Here is a 15523-nt window from a genome sequence, read left to right as displayed (position 1 = left end):
TTATAATATACTTTGGAAAATATGCAAGTTTAACATGAATAATAAACAATGTTACATGTACTGCAGTGAATGAAACTTATTTTATGTTAATTTAATCTCTTCCTTCACTGGTTCACCAACAAATCATGGAAGTACTGATGGATAAGGTGGTTTCGCCTGACATTATTTTCTGCTATATTTTGGTGGTTGTTAGCTGCTCGCGGGAAGTTATGCACAGCATTAATGGCATCCAACTGATCATCAGTAACAGGAGGTATATTTTCATTCTCATTGCAAGCTATATTGTGTAAAATAGCAGTTGCCGCAATTACACTTTAAATTCTGTCGAATTTTAGTCTGATTCCAGTAGCTAAAACAGGAAATCTTCTTTTCTATACCCCATAGCTCTCTCTGCTGAACTTCTAGTCCTTATGATGGCCTCCTGAAAAAGTTGTTCCTCTGGCGTGTGTGTAATTGTCAGTGGTGTAATGAGATAATTTTGTACAGCATATCCACTATCTCCAACTATAATCTTTTCGCTGTAAGAAAAATCCTAATGTAAACAATAGCACGTGACTGAAGTGAGGCTTCATTGGCCGCAGGTTGGCGCCATAGATTCTCCCGCCCACTCTTGTACATTCTGTTTCATGTTAAACATTTCCCGTTACTGTCAAGTAGACCTAATCTCATTACTATGCATTACTTTGCTTAGGAAACTTTTACTTTATAGTTACTGTAATTAAATTATTTTAAACTTACGTGTAAGGTCAATCGCTGCCGGACAAAGGAATTATTCCTTCCAGGATGTAGAAGCCATACTACAGTACCGCATGCTTATCTGAACAGCTACGAGATCAAGTGACGCCAGCTTGTTACAAGAACAGACTACCTCGGTGTTACTCTTGGTATTCATCCGCGTTCATAGTAAATAACAAAATATAAAAGTAGTTTTCTTTTACATAGCATTTTACATAGGAGTGAAGTTATATGTTTCATCGTATTTAACAACTAGAAATTATTTTTTTTATTTTCAAATAATACGAGATTATGTTTTACAAATACGGAACTATATTTTCCTGCGTTGTGTGAGTATTTCGACTGGCAGCCAATCACGGGTATGACAGCAACATGCTTGTGTTTACATTAGGATTTTTCTTACAGCGAAAACAGTATAGAATGGCTGCACCAAATTCTCCATCTTCAAATCGCCTCTTAATTCTTGAAGAATTAAAAATATGTGAGTCATCAGATGAGCCTGGCCACCTAGCCACAATGTCTCGAATCAACAAGGAAGAATCAGACAGTTTGCACATTAATTGAAAAAAATTCCTTGTGATTTCTGCATCTCCTCCACCTGGTGATTGTATTTTCACATGTGTTCAGTCAATTGCACTTACATAATTAGGAAAACGCGAAATCGTATAAAATCCGTGCTTAACCCTTGCCGTTCCTTTAGGTGTTGTTGGCATGTTGATATAACGCTGTGACAAATGTCCTATAGATGTAGAAGCTTTTGCAAGGACTGAGAGAACAGAGACTGGAATTAGAGTACAGAGAGTGGACTGAGAGGACAGAGAGTGAACTGAGAGGACAGAGGGGAGCCTGGGAGGATAGATAAAGCACTGAGGGATTTGGAGTAAGCTAAGAGCACAGAGACTGAACTGAGTGACAAGAAGGTGGACAGCGAGGATGGTGAGTAGACTGAGAGACCAGAGAGTGGACAGTGGGGACAGAGAGTAGACTGAGAGGAAAGGAAATGAACTGAAGAGAAGCAACTCTCCTTAATAGATTTACAATCTATCACCATATTGGACGAGGAATATACTACGGTTCATATAAAGTAGACAGAGATTACAGAGAGTGAACTGAGAGTACAAGAGTAGACTGAGGAGCAGTGAATGGAATGAAGGGACAGAGTGGACTGAGACGACAGGGAGAGGACTCAGACAACAGTATGTAGCCTGAGAGGATAAGGAGTGGACTGAGAGGATAGGGAATGAGCTAAGAGAAAAGAGTGGACTGAGAGGACAGAGAAGGGGCAGAGATTACAGAGAGTGAATTGAGAGTACATTGTGTGGATTGAAAGGACGGAAAGTGATACAAAGAAAATTGAGAGGATGAAGTGGGCTGAGGAGAAAAAGAGTGAACTGAGAAAACGCAGATTGGACTGAGAGGAGAGAGAGAGAGGACTGTAGTAGTAGAACAGGGAAAGGAAACAGAGTGGACCGATATCAAAGAGAGATTACTGAAATTACAGTGAGTGAGCACAGAGAGGACTGAGAGGAAAGAATTCTGACTCGCAGTTTCCCCAGTTCACTCTCAATCTTCTCTATATCCTCTCAGTTCACTCTCTGTACACTCAATCCACTCTCAGTTTTTCATCCCACTCTGTCCTCTCAGTCTACTCTTTGTCACCTGAGTCCATATTCTGTACTCTCTGTCCTCTCCATCCACACTGTCACCTCAGTCTACTCTCTGTCCCTTCCCTGTTCTCTCAGATCACTCTCTGTCCCATCAGTCCACTCTTTGTCTTCTCAGTCCATTCTCTGTCCTCTCAGTCCACTCTCTGTCTTCACTCTGTCCTCTGAGTCCACACTCTGTGGTCTCAGTACACTCTCTGTCCTCTCAGTCAACTCTATCCTCTCTGTCCACTCTCTCTTCTCTCAGTTCACTCTCTGGTCCCTCTATTCTTTTAGTTCCCTCGCTATCCCCACAGTGCTCCACCTATTCTCTCAGTCTACTCTCTGTCTTCTCAGACCACTTTCTGTCCTCTCAGTCCACTGCCTGTCCTTTCATTCCACCCACTCTCTGTAGGCCTACTCACAGTCCACTCTCTGTATTTTAGTCCACTCTCTGTACACTCAGTTCACTCTGTCATTTTTGTGCCTTCTCTACCCTTTGCCTTCCCTCTGTCCACTCTGTCTCGTCTCAAAGTTCAGTTCATGAAGGAAAGAGAAGACTGAGAATAAAACAATGACTGAGAAGACAGTGATGACTGAAATTAAGTGGAAGGGGTTCAATATGTAAGGTTTTTTTAGATTTAGATTTTCCAGCAAATCCTTCATACCCACATTAATGAATTTTAATTTTAAGGGGCTCGAACTAAGGAGATAGCACGCTCACTAGGTTCAAACTACAGTCCGATATTTCATGGAGGGGGTTCATTATGTATACAAGTTTAGATTTTTCCTGCAATTCTTTATTCCTACAATAAGCAATTATACATTTTCAGGGCTCGAACTCAGGATCCATCATTGGGTTAAAACTACAGACTGTAATGTGGCGGAAGATTTGCATTGTGTGTACAAGTTTTTAGTTTTTCCTGAAATTTTTTATTCCTTTAATAAAAAATTATAAATTTTAGAGGCTCGAACTCAGAGAATAATACCGTCATTGGGTTCAAACTAATTTGGCGGAAGTCGAGCAGTGTGTATACAAGTATTTAGATTTTTCCTGGAAATTTTTATGCCTCTAATAAACAATTATAGCCTATACTTTTGGTATTCGAACTCAGGAAATATTGCCGTCACTTTGTCCAAACAAGAGACTGTAATTTGGCGGAAGATGTGCATTGTCTATACAAGTTTTTAGATTTTTCCTGCAATTTTTTATGTCTCTAATAAAGAATTATAAATTTTCGGGGCTCAAACCCAGGATATAATGCCATCACTGAATCCAAACTACAGACTGTAATTTCGCAGAAGTGGAGCATTGCGTGTACATGTTTTTGGACTTTTCTGTAATTTTTTATACCTATAATGATGAATTATATATTTGTGCGAGATCGTGCGTATTTGCTTGTTTTCCGCACAGAACCAATACGCGGTAAGTGTGAAATACCACATTCAGTATTCCCAACGTAACACACATAACAATTTCCCTCTTCTTACTGCTTAAGCGCGACATTCATTTTACTGCTTTAGGCTTTTAACATATTATTTTTAGAGACGCTTAACATAGTAATAATTATAAATTGGAAACTTACCACTGCAATTTCACCTAAATTGCAATGTTAATTATTGTTTTTAAATATTTGCAAAAATTAAGTAAAGTCTACTACTCCACGAAACTTATTGCATTCCTGATACAAGTAACATTAAGGAAGCCGTGAAAAAATCAACAAGATTCCAGATGCCAATGTCATTACTGCAATATGTTATATAAATAATATTGTTAAAATATTAAAATGAAAAATAAATCATTACATAACCTTACCATTTGTTTTAAGTTCGCATTTATAGACTGGGGGAAAAAAAAAAGACAGACGTATATCACGGCCTGCTGGAGTATAGTAAACACAGAAAACATTTTATAGCAACAATGTTGAAGAAAGATATTTTGGTTTTCCGAAGTTGCCGTCATTAAACAGAAACCAATATGGAGATTTCATTGCAACTAATTAGAAATTCGTCTTTCAGGTATGTAATAAACTATCTTCGCACAAAATAATGTACGATACACGAGCGGTATGTTTGTTTTCATGTTCTCGGAAATTAAAAAAGCTCAACTCATCATCATCATCATCATCATCGACGCTACAGCCCAATTTGAGCCTCGGCCTCCCTTAGAACTCTCTTCCATGCATCTCTGTCCCTGGCAACCAACCACCATCCTTTAATTCCCACTTTCTTTAGATCCTCTAACACTCCATCCATCCATCGCAGTCTCACGATCTGCCATCCTTTGCACATGTCCTGCCCATCTTAATCTTGATATTTTAATGACTGTAACCACATCAGGGGACTTATATAGTTGGTAAAGTTCAAAGTTGCATCTTATTCGCCATTCTCCATTATCACATATTGGGCCATATATCTTCCTTAGAATTAAAAAGCTCAACTACGTTTCGATTTTTCAATCTTTTCCTCGAACATGAAAATGTCAACATACCACTCTTGTAACGTATATTACTATTTCGGCGCTCGAATTCGGCCTTACTTGGTTCCTATGGTGGCGGTTCTATAGATGAACATTTCCTACTACAAATACAATCTTTGTAATAAGACAGCAGTATTTTACACTCTTTGCGCATCTTGTACTCTCTGCTTGACCTGCATTAGGTTTTTATCGAGAGGAAGATTGGCATAAGTAACAATTTTCGTTACAGTGGAGGCAGATGAGTTAAGGTTGGTAGCGCAAAAAGCGCTAGAAATATGTTGGCACTCCTTCAGATGTTACAGCATAGCGGGACAAATACTGCAGTTGAGCCGAAATGTTTAATAGTATTTAATGTAACATTATTATCTTGTATCAAAACTGGATATTATGAGAAATATTGCATACCTTGTATTACTTTCCATAATTAATTGTTACATATTTTTTTCTTTGCTTTAGTGAGACAAAATTAATTCTGAATTCTAAGAATGAATTTACAATAACGCATTATATACCCATTGCTGACAGCTGTAAAGATAAAATTGGTAGTAATCTCATGCTTGTAATAATTAGTAAAGTTATGTGGACAACAACAGAACTTAATTTGATAAAACCTTAAAATTTCCAACACATTTTAACTTCTTTGTATTCATCAGATATTCGAGAAAAAAATGGGAGTATAAGGGTACAGTACATCAGTTATTTATAGATTTCAAAAAGGCATATGACTCGGTTAAGAGAGAAGTTTTATATAATATTCTTATTGAATTTGGTATTCCTAAGAAACTAGTTCAATTATGTGTCTCAGTAAAAATTACAGCAGAGTCCATATAGGCCAGTTTCTATCTGATGCTTCTCCAATTCACTGTGGGCTAAAGCAAGGAGATGCACTATCACCTTTAGTTTTTAACTTCACTCTGGAATATGCCATTAGGAAAGTTCAGGATAACACAGAGGGTTTGGAATTGAACGGGTTACATCAGCTTCTTGTCTATGCAGATGATGTGAATATGTTAGGACAAAATTCACGAACGATTAGGGAAAACGCGGGAATTTTACTTGAAGCAAGTAAAGAGATAGGTTTGGAAGTAAATCCCAAAAAGACAAAGTATATGATTATGTCTTGTGACCAGAATATTGTACGAAATGGAAACATAAAAATTGGAGATTTATCCTTCGAAGAGGTGGAAAAATTCAAATATCTTGGAACAACAGTAACAAATATAAATGACACTCAGGAGGAAATTAAACGCAGAATAAATAGTATGGGAAATGCCTGTTATTATTCGGTTGAGAAGCTTTTGTCATCTAGTCTGCTGTCAAAAAATCTGAAAGTTAGAATTTATAAAACAGTTATATTACCGGTTGTTCTGTATGTTTGTGAGACTTGGACTCTCACTTTGAGAGGGGAACAGATATTAAGGGTGTTTGAAAATAAGGTTCTTAGGAAAATATTTGGAGCTAAGAGGGATGAAGTCACAGGAGAATGGAGAAAGTTACACAATGCAGAACTGCACGCATTGTATTCTTCACCTGACATAATTAGGAACATTAAATCCAGACGTTTGAGATGGGCAGGGCATGTAGCATGTATGGGCGAATCCAGAAATGCATACAGAGTTGGGAGACCAGAGGGGAAAAGACCTTTGGGGAGGCCAAGACGCAGGTGGGAGGATAATATTAAAATGGATTTGAGGAAGGTGGGATATGATGGAGACTAGATTAATCTTGCACAGGATAAGGTCCGATAGCAGGCTTATGTAAGGGCGACAATGAACCTGTGGGTTCCTTAAAAGCCATTTGTAAGTAAGTAAGTAAGTAAGTTGTAACATTTTAACTTCTATTCATTTATTAGGCCTAAATAAAAAAGCTAATTTTTATTGTTCTATCAACACAGAGACGAAGGCATTAGGCCTACTAAAGAATGTTGTTTTATGATCCCTCGGAAATCGAAAGTACGATTTGGAGCAGTTTGTAATGCTGTAATTGTAGCAGTTATAAACAGCACATATACACCCTGACATTTTAACAAAGCACTAATTAATAAAACTATTTACTAGCCCAGTAACAATCTACATTATAGTATATTACAGCTTGTTTTACAGGTTTCAGCACACCCTGCCACCTAGGTAGCAGCACCTGCACAGTTCGCGCACAGAACTGCTAGCTGTGCGGTATTATTGTAGTAAGGTATTTGATACCAGTATTGTACCTATATTATTGATAAACATTTTTTAAATCCTTTTTTGTGTCAGTTTAAGTGAATAATATCACCATGGAAAAATTAACTGACAAATAGGCCGATCTACCATAGAGTTATTACTTTGATCTAACCTATTTTTATCATTAGCATGGACAGTTTCAATTGTCGTTAGTACGAACAGTACTGTACATGCTAATGATACCTGCCCAGGCTAATGACAACTTTCAAGTTCTGTTATGATAGAGACTATGTAGATATTATTTATTGGTCAGTAAAATATTTTTTAAGAATCAGTCTACATAGGGTGCCAAAGTAATAAAAAATTTAAACATCACTTTGTGAGATTGTTTGAGGTAGGGCTTTTTAATATTAAATTTCTAATGTTTACTATTATTATTATTATTTATTATTATAATTTTATAGGATCGTTACAATTAGTGCGATAGTAGTATACATAAGATTTTATTTAAATTGCAGTATTTTAATGTTTTTGCCACTTAGGTATATTGATAAAACCCTTATTAAACAACGCATTTAATTTCTTGTGATTTTATGAACGTCTCTGAGATTCTTTGTTTAAGTAATTTTTATTGTATAGGAATAACAAAAATGGCCAGATCTAAGACCGCTATGAGTAAAGAAGAGAGAAACATAACTTGCTCTTTTTTTTTTTCCAGATTATTTGAAAAAAAGTAATGAATGTAAAATTCTTGTAAGCTGAAATGCAGCCTAGGCCTATTTTAAGAATCATCCACATATATCAGCGGAAGCTGGAGTTGTTTGATGAAGTAGAGCATTTTTTTTCATAAGATGTGATGTAATGTGTGACATAACATGTGACATGATGTTTGAATTTCTGTCGAAGGTTTACTTTTGCATTGATTTCAAGGGACATTTTCGTAATGCTTCTCGCAGTTTTGGGGTTGACTATGAAGTACAGAAGTGATGGTCGGTGGTTCGAGTCTCGACATTGGTAAGGTAATTAGAATTGTGTGTTAATAGTACAGGAAATAGGTAGAGTATAGACTAATGTAAAAATTATATTGAGTAGTAGGAGTATACAGGTGGGGTACGGAAAAAAGAGGGCAAGAGTGGAAGAATAAGAGAGAGGGAATGGAAGGAGAGGATGTAAGAAAAGCGAGGTTATTTAAATTTTTCGAGGTAAAAAATTTGTCTATCATATTGTCATATTTTGAGAAAATCTGAAAGAATAGAACATACAAGCTCCGCCCACCATCTCCTCCACTTTTCCACTACTAGTTCACATGACATTCTAGTGGGAAAGAGTGAAAAGTAGGGATTTAGGGGACAAAAGTGAAACTGTAAGTCCCATCTACGAAGCAAAACGAGAACTCTGTTCCGTCTCCCTTCCTCTCTCCCCTCTCACTCTCTTTCACGCACCATCTCTATCTTTTTTACTTCTTATTTCTTCGCTTACGCTCGGATTCGATCTGTCGAATTTTCCTATGAAAAGCACGCACACCATTGGTAATGTTTAGATCACTCGGCTATGAGAAGACTTGCTGAAGGAGGGAAAAATGAATCTACTTATCTTCAATGGGGAGTACTCAATCTGCGAGTGAGGGAGGCTTTTTGGTTGGATGTGCAGTATTTCCATGTCATTTCCAGAAACTCAACACACTAGAACAATATGAAATATACAGACACACGAAAACACACCCCAACGATATTCTGGGAAAATTTTAGAACACGGACTGCACCTACCAATTTATGTCTTAAAATACTAAAAAGGGCAGATTTGTCTGCGTTTGTCGAATGCGCATCATTATATTTACGAAAAGGCACTTTTCAGTGCCAATAATTTATTTTGTGTGCACAAGGTTGGAATTTTGAAGTAATAGGGAAAGGTCATTGCAAAAGTTTTTTCTTTCTCCTGTAAAATTTCAGTTTCTTGACTCATGACCTTTTTGAAATGATCGATTCAATTGTCAGTGAGGAATCCGTATACTGAAACGTTCCCGAAAATATACACTTTTTATGATTATATAACAATGGCTGACTTAACAGCTTATGTAACGAGTACCGGGTACTAGGAAGGTTCCTTATGCCAAAATATGACCTCTTTCGACAATAATATCTATCTCCACTAACACTGAAAATGTATTCTTGCTGGTGTGATTCAAACCCCAAACACTTACTGTCCACAAATTTGTAGCTCCGCTGTGACTAAAAATGCGGGAATGCTTTCTTCCTGGTGTGGTTCAGGCCTCCATACCACACACTAATCAGAAATTTGCAACTGGACCTCTCGAGTAAACTTAAAAAGCTCACTTAAGTTTCAACAACACGTGCCATTAAGACGGTGATATATTCATTCATTACTACGTACAACAGATAAATAGTTCTAGGATCTTCGTACAATTAACCAACTATTTACCAAATAGGCTATGTACATATACAAATATTTTCCAAGCGGATATTTGAGTAACGATCAACCATTTAAGACAGGCCACGTTTAAGATGGGAAGAACTAAAAGAAAATTAACTGCGGGCCAAAACCTCATCCCATAATTTATGGTACTTAAAATTCCTTCTAAGACATAAAACAAAATATCTATTATTACCAACAAAAAATATCTCTTCTGCTAACCTGAAAAGTATTCTCTTCCTTGTGTTTCTTCGGCTTGCTTTTCATGGTTACTAAATTCAATTACAGGTATAAATTAAATCACTAAAATCTTCCAACTAACACAATTGAAAAATATATACACATTCACATTTCCAGATCCACGTCTCCACAAAAAATACCAACACCACGTGTCCACTTCACATGTTTCATCTTCCTTATTTACGAACTCTCCATCCAGTTAGTGCCTGGATATTAGCGTCATCTCGAAGTATAATGACGAACGCAGTGTAGCCAACACATAAATTATATCCCCTTCAAGTGACACAGTCTACTATATACAGTCGCGAAGCACAGTATGTAGTAAAAATGCAAACATGGGTACTTTCCCACCACTAGGATCGCTACTATCGCCTCATCATCGCTGATCTCTGGCCTAGCAGACGACGAAATATGTTACACTTTCTTTGTCGTGTTCTTTTGGAAAAATGAACACCTTCCTTCCATTATTGAAATATTAAATGCATAAAGTTAATTTATTATTTTAATGAAGTATATTAAATTCCACCATAAACTCGAAGATATCTGCAAGAAATAAGTTAATATAATTTTTGTTCGTGCAAAACGAACTGAAATTTACTATAATAGCTTCACTCATTCAAGATTATAGCGATAATTAACTATGAAACCAATAAATATTAATTTGCATTTCTCTTTACAACAATAATAATGGAAATATGAATTAATGGAGTAACTTACGTGTACCGGTACTTGTAGTGTAGGCTTACGTAGTTAACAAAGTGGGATGACGTTAAGCAATAATAATCATACCAGAATTGGAAATAAAACGTGATCAATAAATTTTATTGTAACAGACTTTTTCTACGTCTCTAGTAAGGCAACAAATAAAAATAACAAAATGAACAGCTATAATTAAAAACATATCCTTAGAAGAAAAAAGTAGGTCTAAGCAATAATAATCCCATCAGAATTGAAAATAAAACGTGATCAATAAATTTCATTAAAACAAACTTAATTTTTCTACGCCTTTAGTAAATTAACACATAAAAATAATAACAAAATTAATAGCTACAATTAAAAATATATCCTCTGGAAAAAAAAAGTAGACCTAACCTTTATTTCTCTGGAAATTTAGCAGCCCAAGTGACAGAAGTTTAACCGGTATCTAATGTCCTTTCGGTTTGACTGAAGCATTTCATTGTGAAATTTAAGGATATAATGTATTCTAACAGTCACAAAGAACTTCAAATTAACAGTTTTGTTTCTGCACAGCATTCTTGTGGAAACCCAGGAACCTTTCTGAATCTTTCGGAAATCGGAAAAAGGATATCTCTGGCCTCTTTCTCTTACTGTTGCTACAATTTATAGCACTACAAGCGTTTCCTCCTTGTCCCATATTATTATTCCAATTATTATATTTTAGCCATTAACATTTTCATTATAACCAATATCGAACATTTCACAAGCATCAATGTGAAACACGCAACGAGTTAGCACTCGATAGAAATACGACACAGTCCAAAGTCGATCATGGACAGTCTATTGTCTCTAGTTGCTTACCGCTTGGAGCGCTTTATCACCAGATTTGCAAAAAAAACACCTCAAACTTCGCGACTGTATATAGTAGACTGTGGTACGTATACGTTGGAGCAACGATAAACGATAAGAGAAATGATCTAGCGACGCTTTGGTATTATCACAGTCTACTATATATATATAGTCGCGAAGCTAAATATGTAGTAAAAATTCAAACGGGTAGTTGCTCACCACTAGGATCGCTACTATCGCCTCATCATCGCAGATCTCTCTCCTAGCAGCCGACAAAATATGTTACACTTTCGTTGTCGTGTTCTTTTGGAAAAGTTAACACCTTCCTTCCATTATTGAAATATTAAATGCATAAAGTTAATTTATTATTTTAATGAAGTATATTACATTCCACCATAAAGTCGAAGATATCTGCAAGAAATAAGTTAATACAATTTTTGATTGTGCAAAACGAACTGAAATTTACTATAATAGCTTCACTCATTCAAGATTATAGCGATAATTAACTATGAAACCAATAAATATTAATTTGCATTTCCCTTTACAACAATAATAATGGAAATATGAATTAATGGAGTAACTTACGTGTACCGGTACTTGTAGTGTAGGCTTACGTAGTTAAGAAAGTGGGATGAAGTTAAGCAACAATAATCACACCAGAATTGGAAATAAAACGTGATCAATAAATTTTATTGTAACAGACTTTTTCTACGTCTCTAGTAAAGAAACAAATAAAAATAACAACAAAAATAACAGCTATAATTAAAAACATATCCTTTGAAGAAAAAAGTAGGCCTAAGCAATAACAATCCCACCAGAATTGAAAATAAAACGTGATCAATAAATTTCATTAAAACAAACTTAATTTTTCTACGTCTTTAGTAAAATAACACATAAAAATAATAACAAAATTAATAGCTACAATTAAAAATATATCCTCTGAAAAAAAAGTAGACCTAACCTTTATTTCTCTGGAAATTTAGCAGCCTAAGGCCGGTTACACACTATACCGAGACATATGTAATGTGAAATGTGTGCCGAGAAATGCGCGAGCGAGGCGAGACAGCATTGTCCACACACAGCGCCGAGAAATGTGTAATCGAACCAAGAGTGCAGAATAGAAAATAGTTGCCAGTGTCGCGCGGTAGCTATCTTAATTTTGTGGCTACAAACCAAAACCATGTTATTATCATATTATACAACTCGTAGAAGCTAGTAAAACGAAAGAAAATTGTGCCTTTCTTTGGTGTAATTTTTCTGGAAAAATACCGTTATTCCCTCACTATATTAAACGGCATGTAGGAAATTGTATTTCACTTTATCGCGAAACGGAATGGTACTGTTCACTTTTTCATGACCAGGAATAGCATTCTCTTCAGTCCAATAATGCAACCCTTTCATCACGAGTAGGCCTACAATGATGAAAACTGAATCCTTAATAAATTATCGTGTTGACTAGCAAGTAATACATGCAGTAATATCTAATATAAAATCATATCTTTTCATTGTTAAGTATTATGTGATGTCTACACCTGTGGAGTAACGGTCAGCGCGTCTGGCCGCGAAACCAAGGTGGCCCGGGTTCGAATCCCGGTCTGGGCAAGTTACCTGGTTGAGGTTTTTTTCCGGGGTTTTCCCTCAACCCAATACGAGCAAATGCTGGGTAACTTTCGGTGCTGGACCCCGGACTCATTTCACCAGCATTATCACCTTCATTTCATTCAGACGCTAAATAACCTAGATGTTGATACAGCGTCGTAAAATAACCCAATAAAATAAAAAAATATATGTGATCATGAAGTCATAATTTCATTCGTAGCCAATGTTATGTTGAATGGCATTGCAAATTAGAAACCTAACCTAATTAATGTCCGATTATATCGGTTATCTTCTTCCATATTTATTTCCTTCTCTTATTTGAAAACCTCCCCCGAATTTGGACATAACGAACAAAACCGTAAATTGATGTTTCAATAGAGAGGAAAATTATTCAGGAGCATATTTTATTAGTGCTTTATTTACTATCACAATCATTTCACTAAAAAGGGATAAACATTTATTCAGCCATTGAGTTCAATAATTTGTTATAAATAAATGCTTTAAAATTTCTTTTCCTATCTACATCACATATTTTAATAATGTGATGTTACATTCCTTTTTCCGACGACGTCTTCAATTTAGTATTATTATAGTTATCGTCTCGTGCATCATACTTATTTGTATGACACCGATAAATTTCAATGGCCGATCTGACATATTAGGACAATTTTGCTGTTTTCTGAATTTCAAACAGCTGAAAAATGTTTTAGCGATATCTGTGTGTAATCATAATCGTTGACAGATGTCGAATGTGTCTTGAAAAATTCGCTGGGCTAGCGATCAGAACGAGAAATGTGTTTACCTCGCGCGAGGTGAGCGAGAAACTCGTTGTAGTGTGTGATGTTCCATTTAAAACAATGCTTTCGATCTGACGCATTTCTCGGCGCACATTTCACATTACACATCTCTCGGTATAGTGTGTAACCGGCCTAAGTGACAGAACTTTAACCGGTATCTAATGTCCTTTCGGTTAGACTGAAACATTTCATTGTGAAATTTAAGGCTATAATGTATTCTAAGAGTCACAAAGATCTTCAAATTAACAGTTTTGTTTCTGCGCAGCATTCTTGTAGAAACCCAGGAAACTTTGAATCTTTCGGAAATCGGAAAAAGGATAACTCTGGCCTCTTTTTCTTACTGTGGCTACAATTTATAGCACTACAAACGTCTCCTCCTTGTCCCATATTAGGCCCGTAACCAAAGACTTTGTAGTTACATATCTAGACACACAATTGGCGCTGGTGTCGTGTACAAATTTGAAACCTCTCGCGCAGGTTCGCGCGACGCCATGTTTGGGGAGCACGAATGATTGTTTCCATAAAGCATTCAGAGTTTAGAAAATACAATTGGGTATATAAGCGTTTTCTTAGCGAACATCCTCCTTCACTGTAATATAAGTAAACTTATTTACATATTTTCTAACGTATAATATAAAATAACAGAAGTAAATCTAAATATTGTAACTAAGCATTGCTTTAAATATAAACGCCTTTTATCGTTCATAAATAGACTTATTAATTTATTTATATTTCCTATGAACCGAATACATGGGATATTTTCACTTATGTTACTTTATATACGTCAGAAAATACGTAAATAATTTATTTAAATTATATTACAAAGAGAGGAATGTCGGCTAAAATGCCTATATACCCAATGGCATTTTCCAAACGCCTAAAGCAATGTAATAATAACCCTCAGTGTTTTGAGAATCTGAGGCGATATGATTCTTTAGAACTTTCAACTGCAGACATTGATTGCAATTCCCTGATTCTTACATCATTCTCAATGACACAATATTGTGAAAAGGTGATTGTATTCATTGCTGGCTTAGTTGTTAAATCATTAAGAAAATATGCCGTAATAAATCTAAAGACTCAATTTATGGTACGTGTCAGCAGTAAACAAAATCTCTTATTTTTTAACGAAATAATAATGGGAGTCTTGTCATACCATCATCTGAGATTGTAGAAATATGCCGCTTAAGTGAAAGAGCGATTATACAGGTGTTGACAGTTCAATGGCATATCCTTACATCGTGTGAAAACAATGTGATCTAACAATAGAACACTTGTACAATCTTTCCACACTTATAGGAATATATTTTAGAAAATGGATCTCAGATTCCTTCCGAGAATCATATTTTAAACTTGTTAAACTGACCATAGAAGTACATAAAGAGCTACTGACGTAGCTCAATGGGCTAAGGTCTGCCGATCCGGAGTCGCGCTCGGACGCGGGTTGGATTCGATTGAACGGAGTCAATAATAATAATAATAATAATAATAATAATAATAATAATAATAATAAATCAATAGGCAAGATGTTCTGTACACTAGGCCTGAGTTCCATTGACTAATTCATATATGTGACGTTTATTTCATACTATCATACAGTTCTGATAATAAGCTGATGCATGGTAGCACTACTTATATTTCAAACTAAAACATTAGGTATGTATTTTTATTTTACAGGAATATATTATGCAATAAGGAAGCGGATAAATCATAATAATTGTTCGTTTCTCGTCCACATCAAAGCAAACATTCGTTTACAATATAGGCCTAATATAAGGTCTTACACAGGCAGTGTTTTGTTAATAATAGCTAATACTAATAATTTTCTTTTCATCTGAACTATTACTACAATATGTATTTGTATTTCTGTTCTCTCTATATGTTGTCAAATAACTATACAACATTTTTGGTTGC

At 35.7% G+C, this 15523-nt stretch overlaps 1 protein-coding gene across 6 annotated transcripts in view; it reads right to left on the bottom strand.

Moving 5' to 3' along the window:
• Nucleotides 1-9909, bottom strand: part of LOC138705059 (small subunit processome component 20 homolog) — a 297829-nt gene extending 287920 nt beyond the window's left edge. For 2 of the 6 annotated variants that reach the window (XM_069833649.1, XM_069833650.1), the window contains exon 1: nucleotides 9669-9909. In XM_069833649.1, the coding sequence (XP_069689750.1) occupies nucleotides 9669-9713 (45 nt within the window). In that variant the 5' untranslated portion in view covers nucleotides 9714-9909. The remainder of the gene's footprint in view (nucleotides 1-9668) is intronic. The other 4 variants (XM_069833643.1, XM_069833645.1, XM_069833644.1 and 1 more) reach the window with 3 other exon arrangements.
• Between the last annotated feature and the right edge of the window lie 5614 nt (nucleotides 9910-15523).

The sequence above is a fragment of the Periplaneta americana genome, chromosome 8 (genome assembly GCF_040183065.1).
Source record: "Periplaneta americana isolate PAMFEO1 chromosome 8, P.americana_PAMFEO1_priV1, whole genome shotgun sequence".
NCBI classification, from domain to species: Eukaryota; Metazoa; Arthropoda; class Insecta; order Blattodea; family Blattidae; genus Periplaneta; species Periplaneta americana.
Note: the sequence above shows the minus strand (reverse complement) of the source record. Positions and strands in the feature narration are given on the sequence as shown.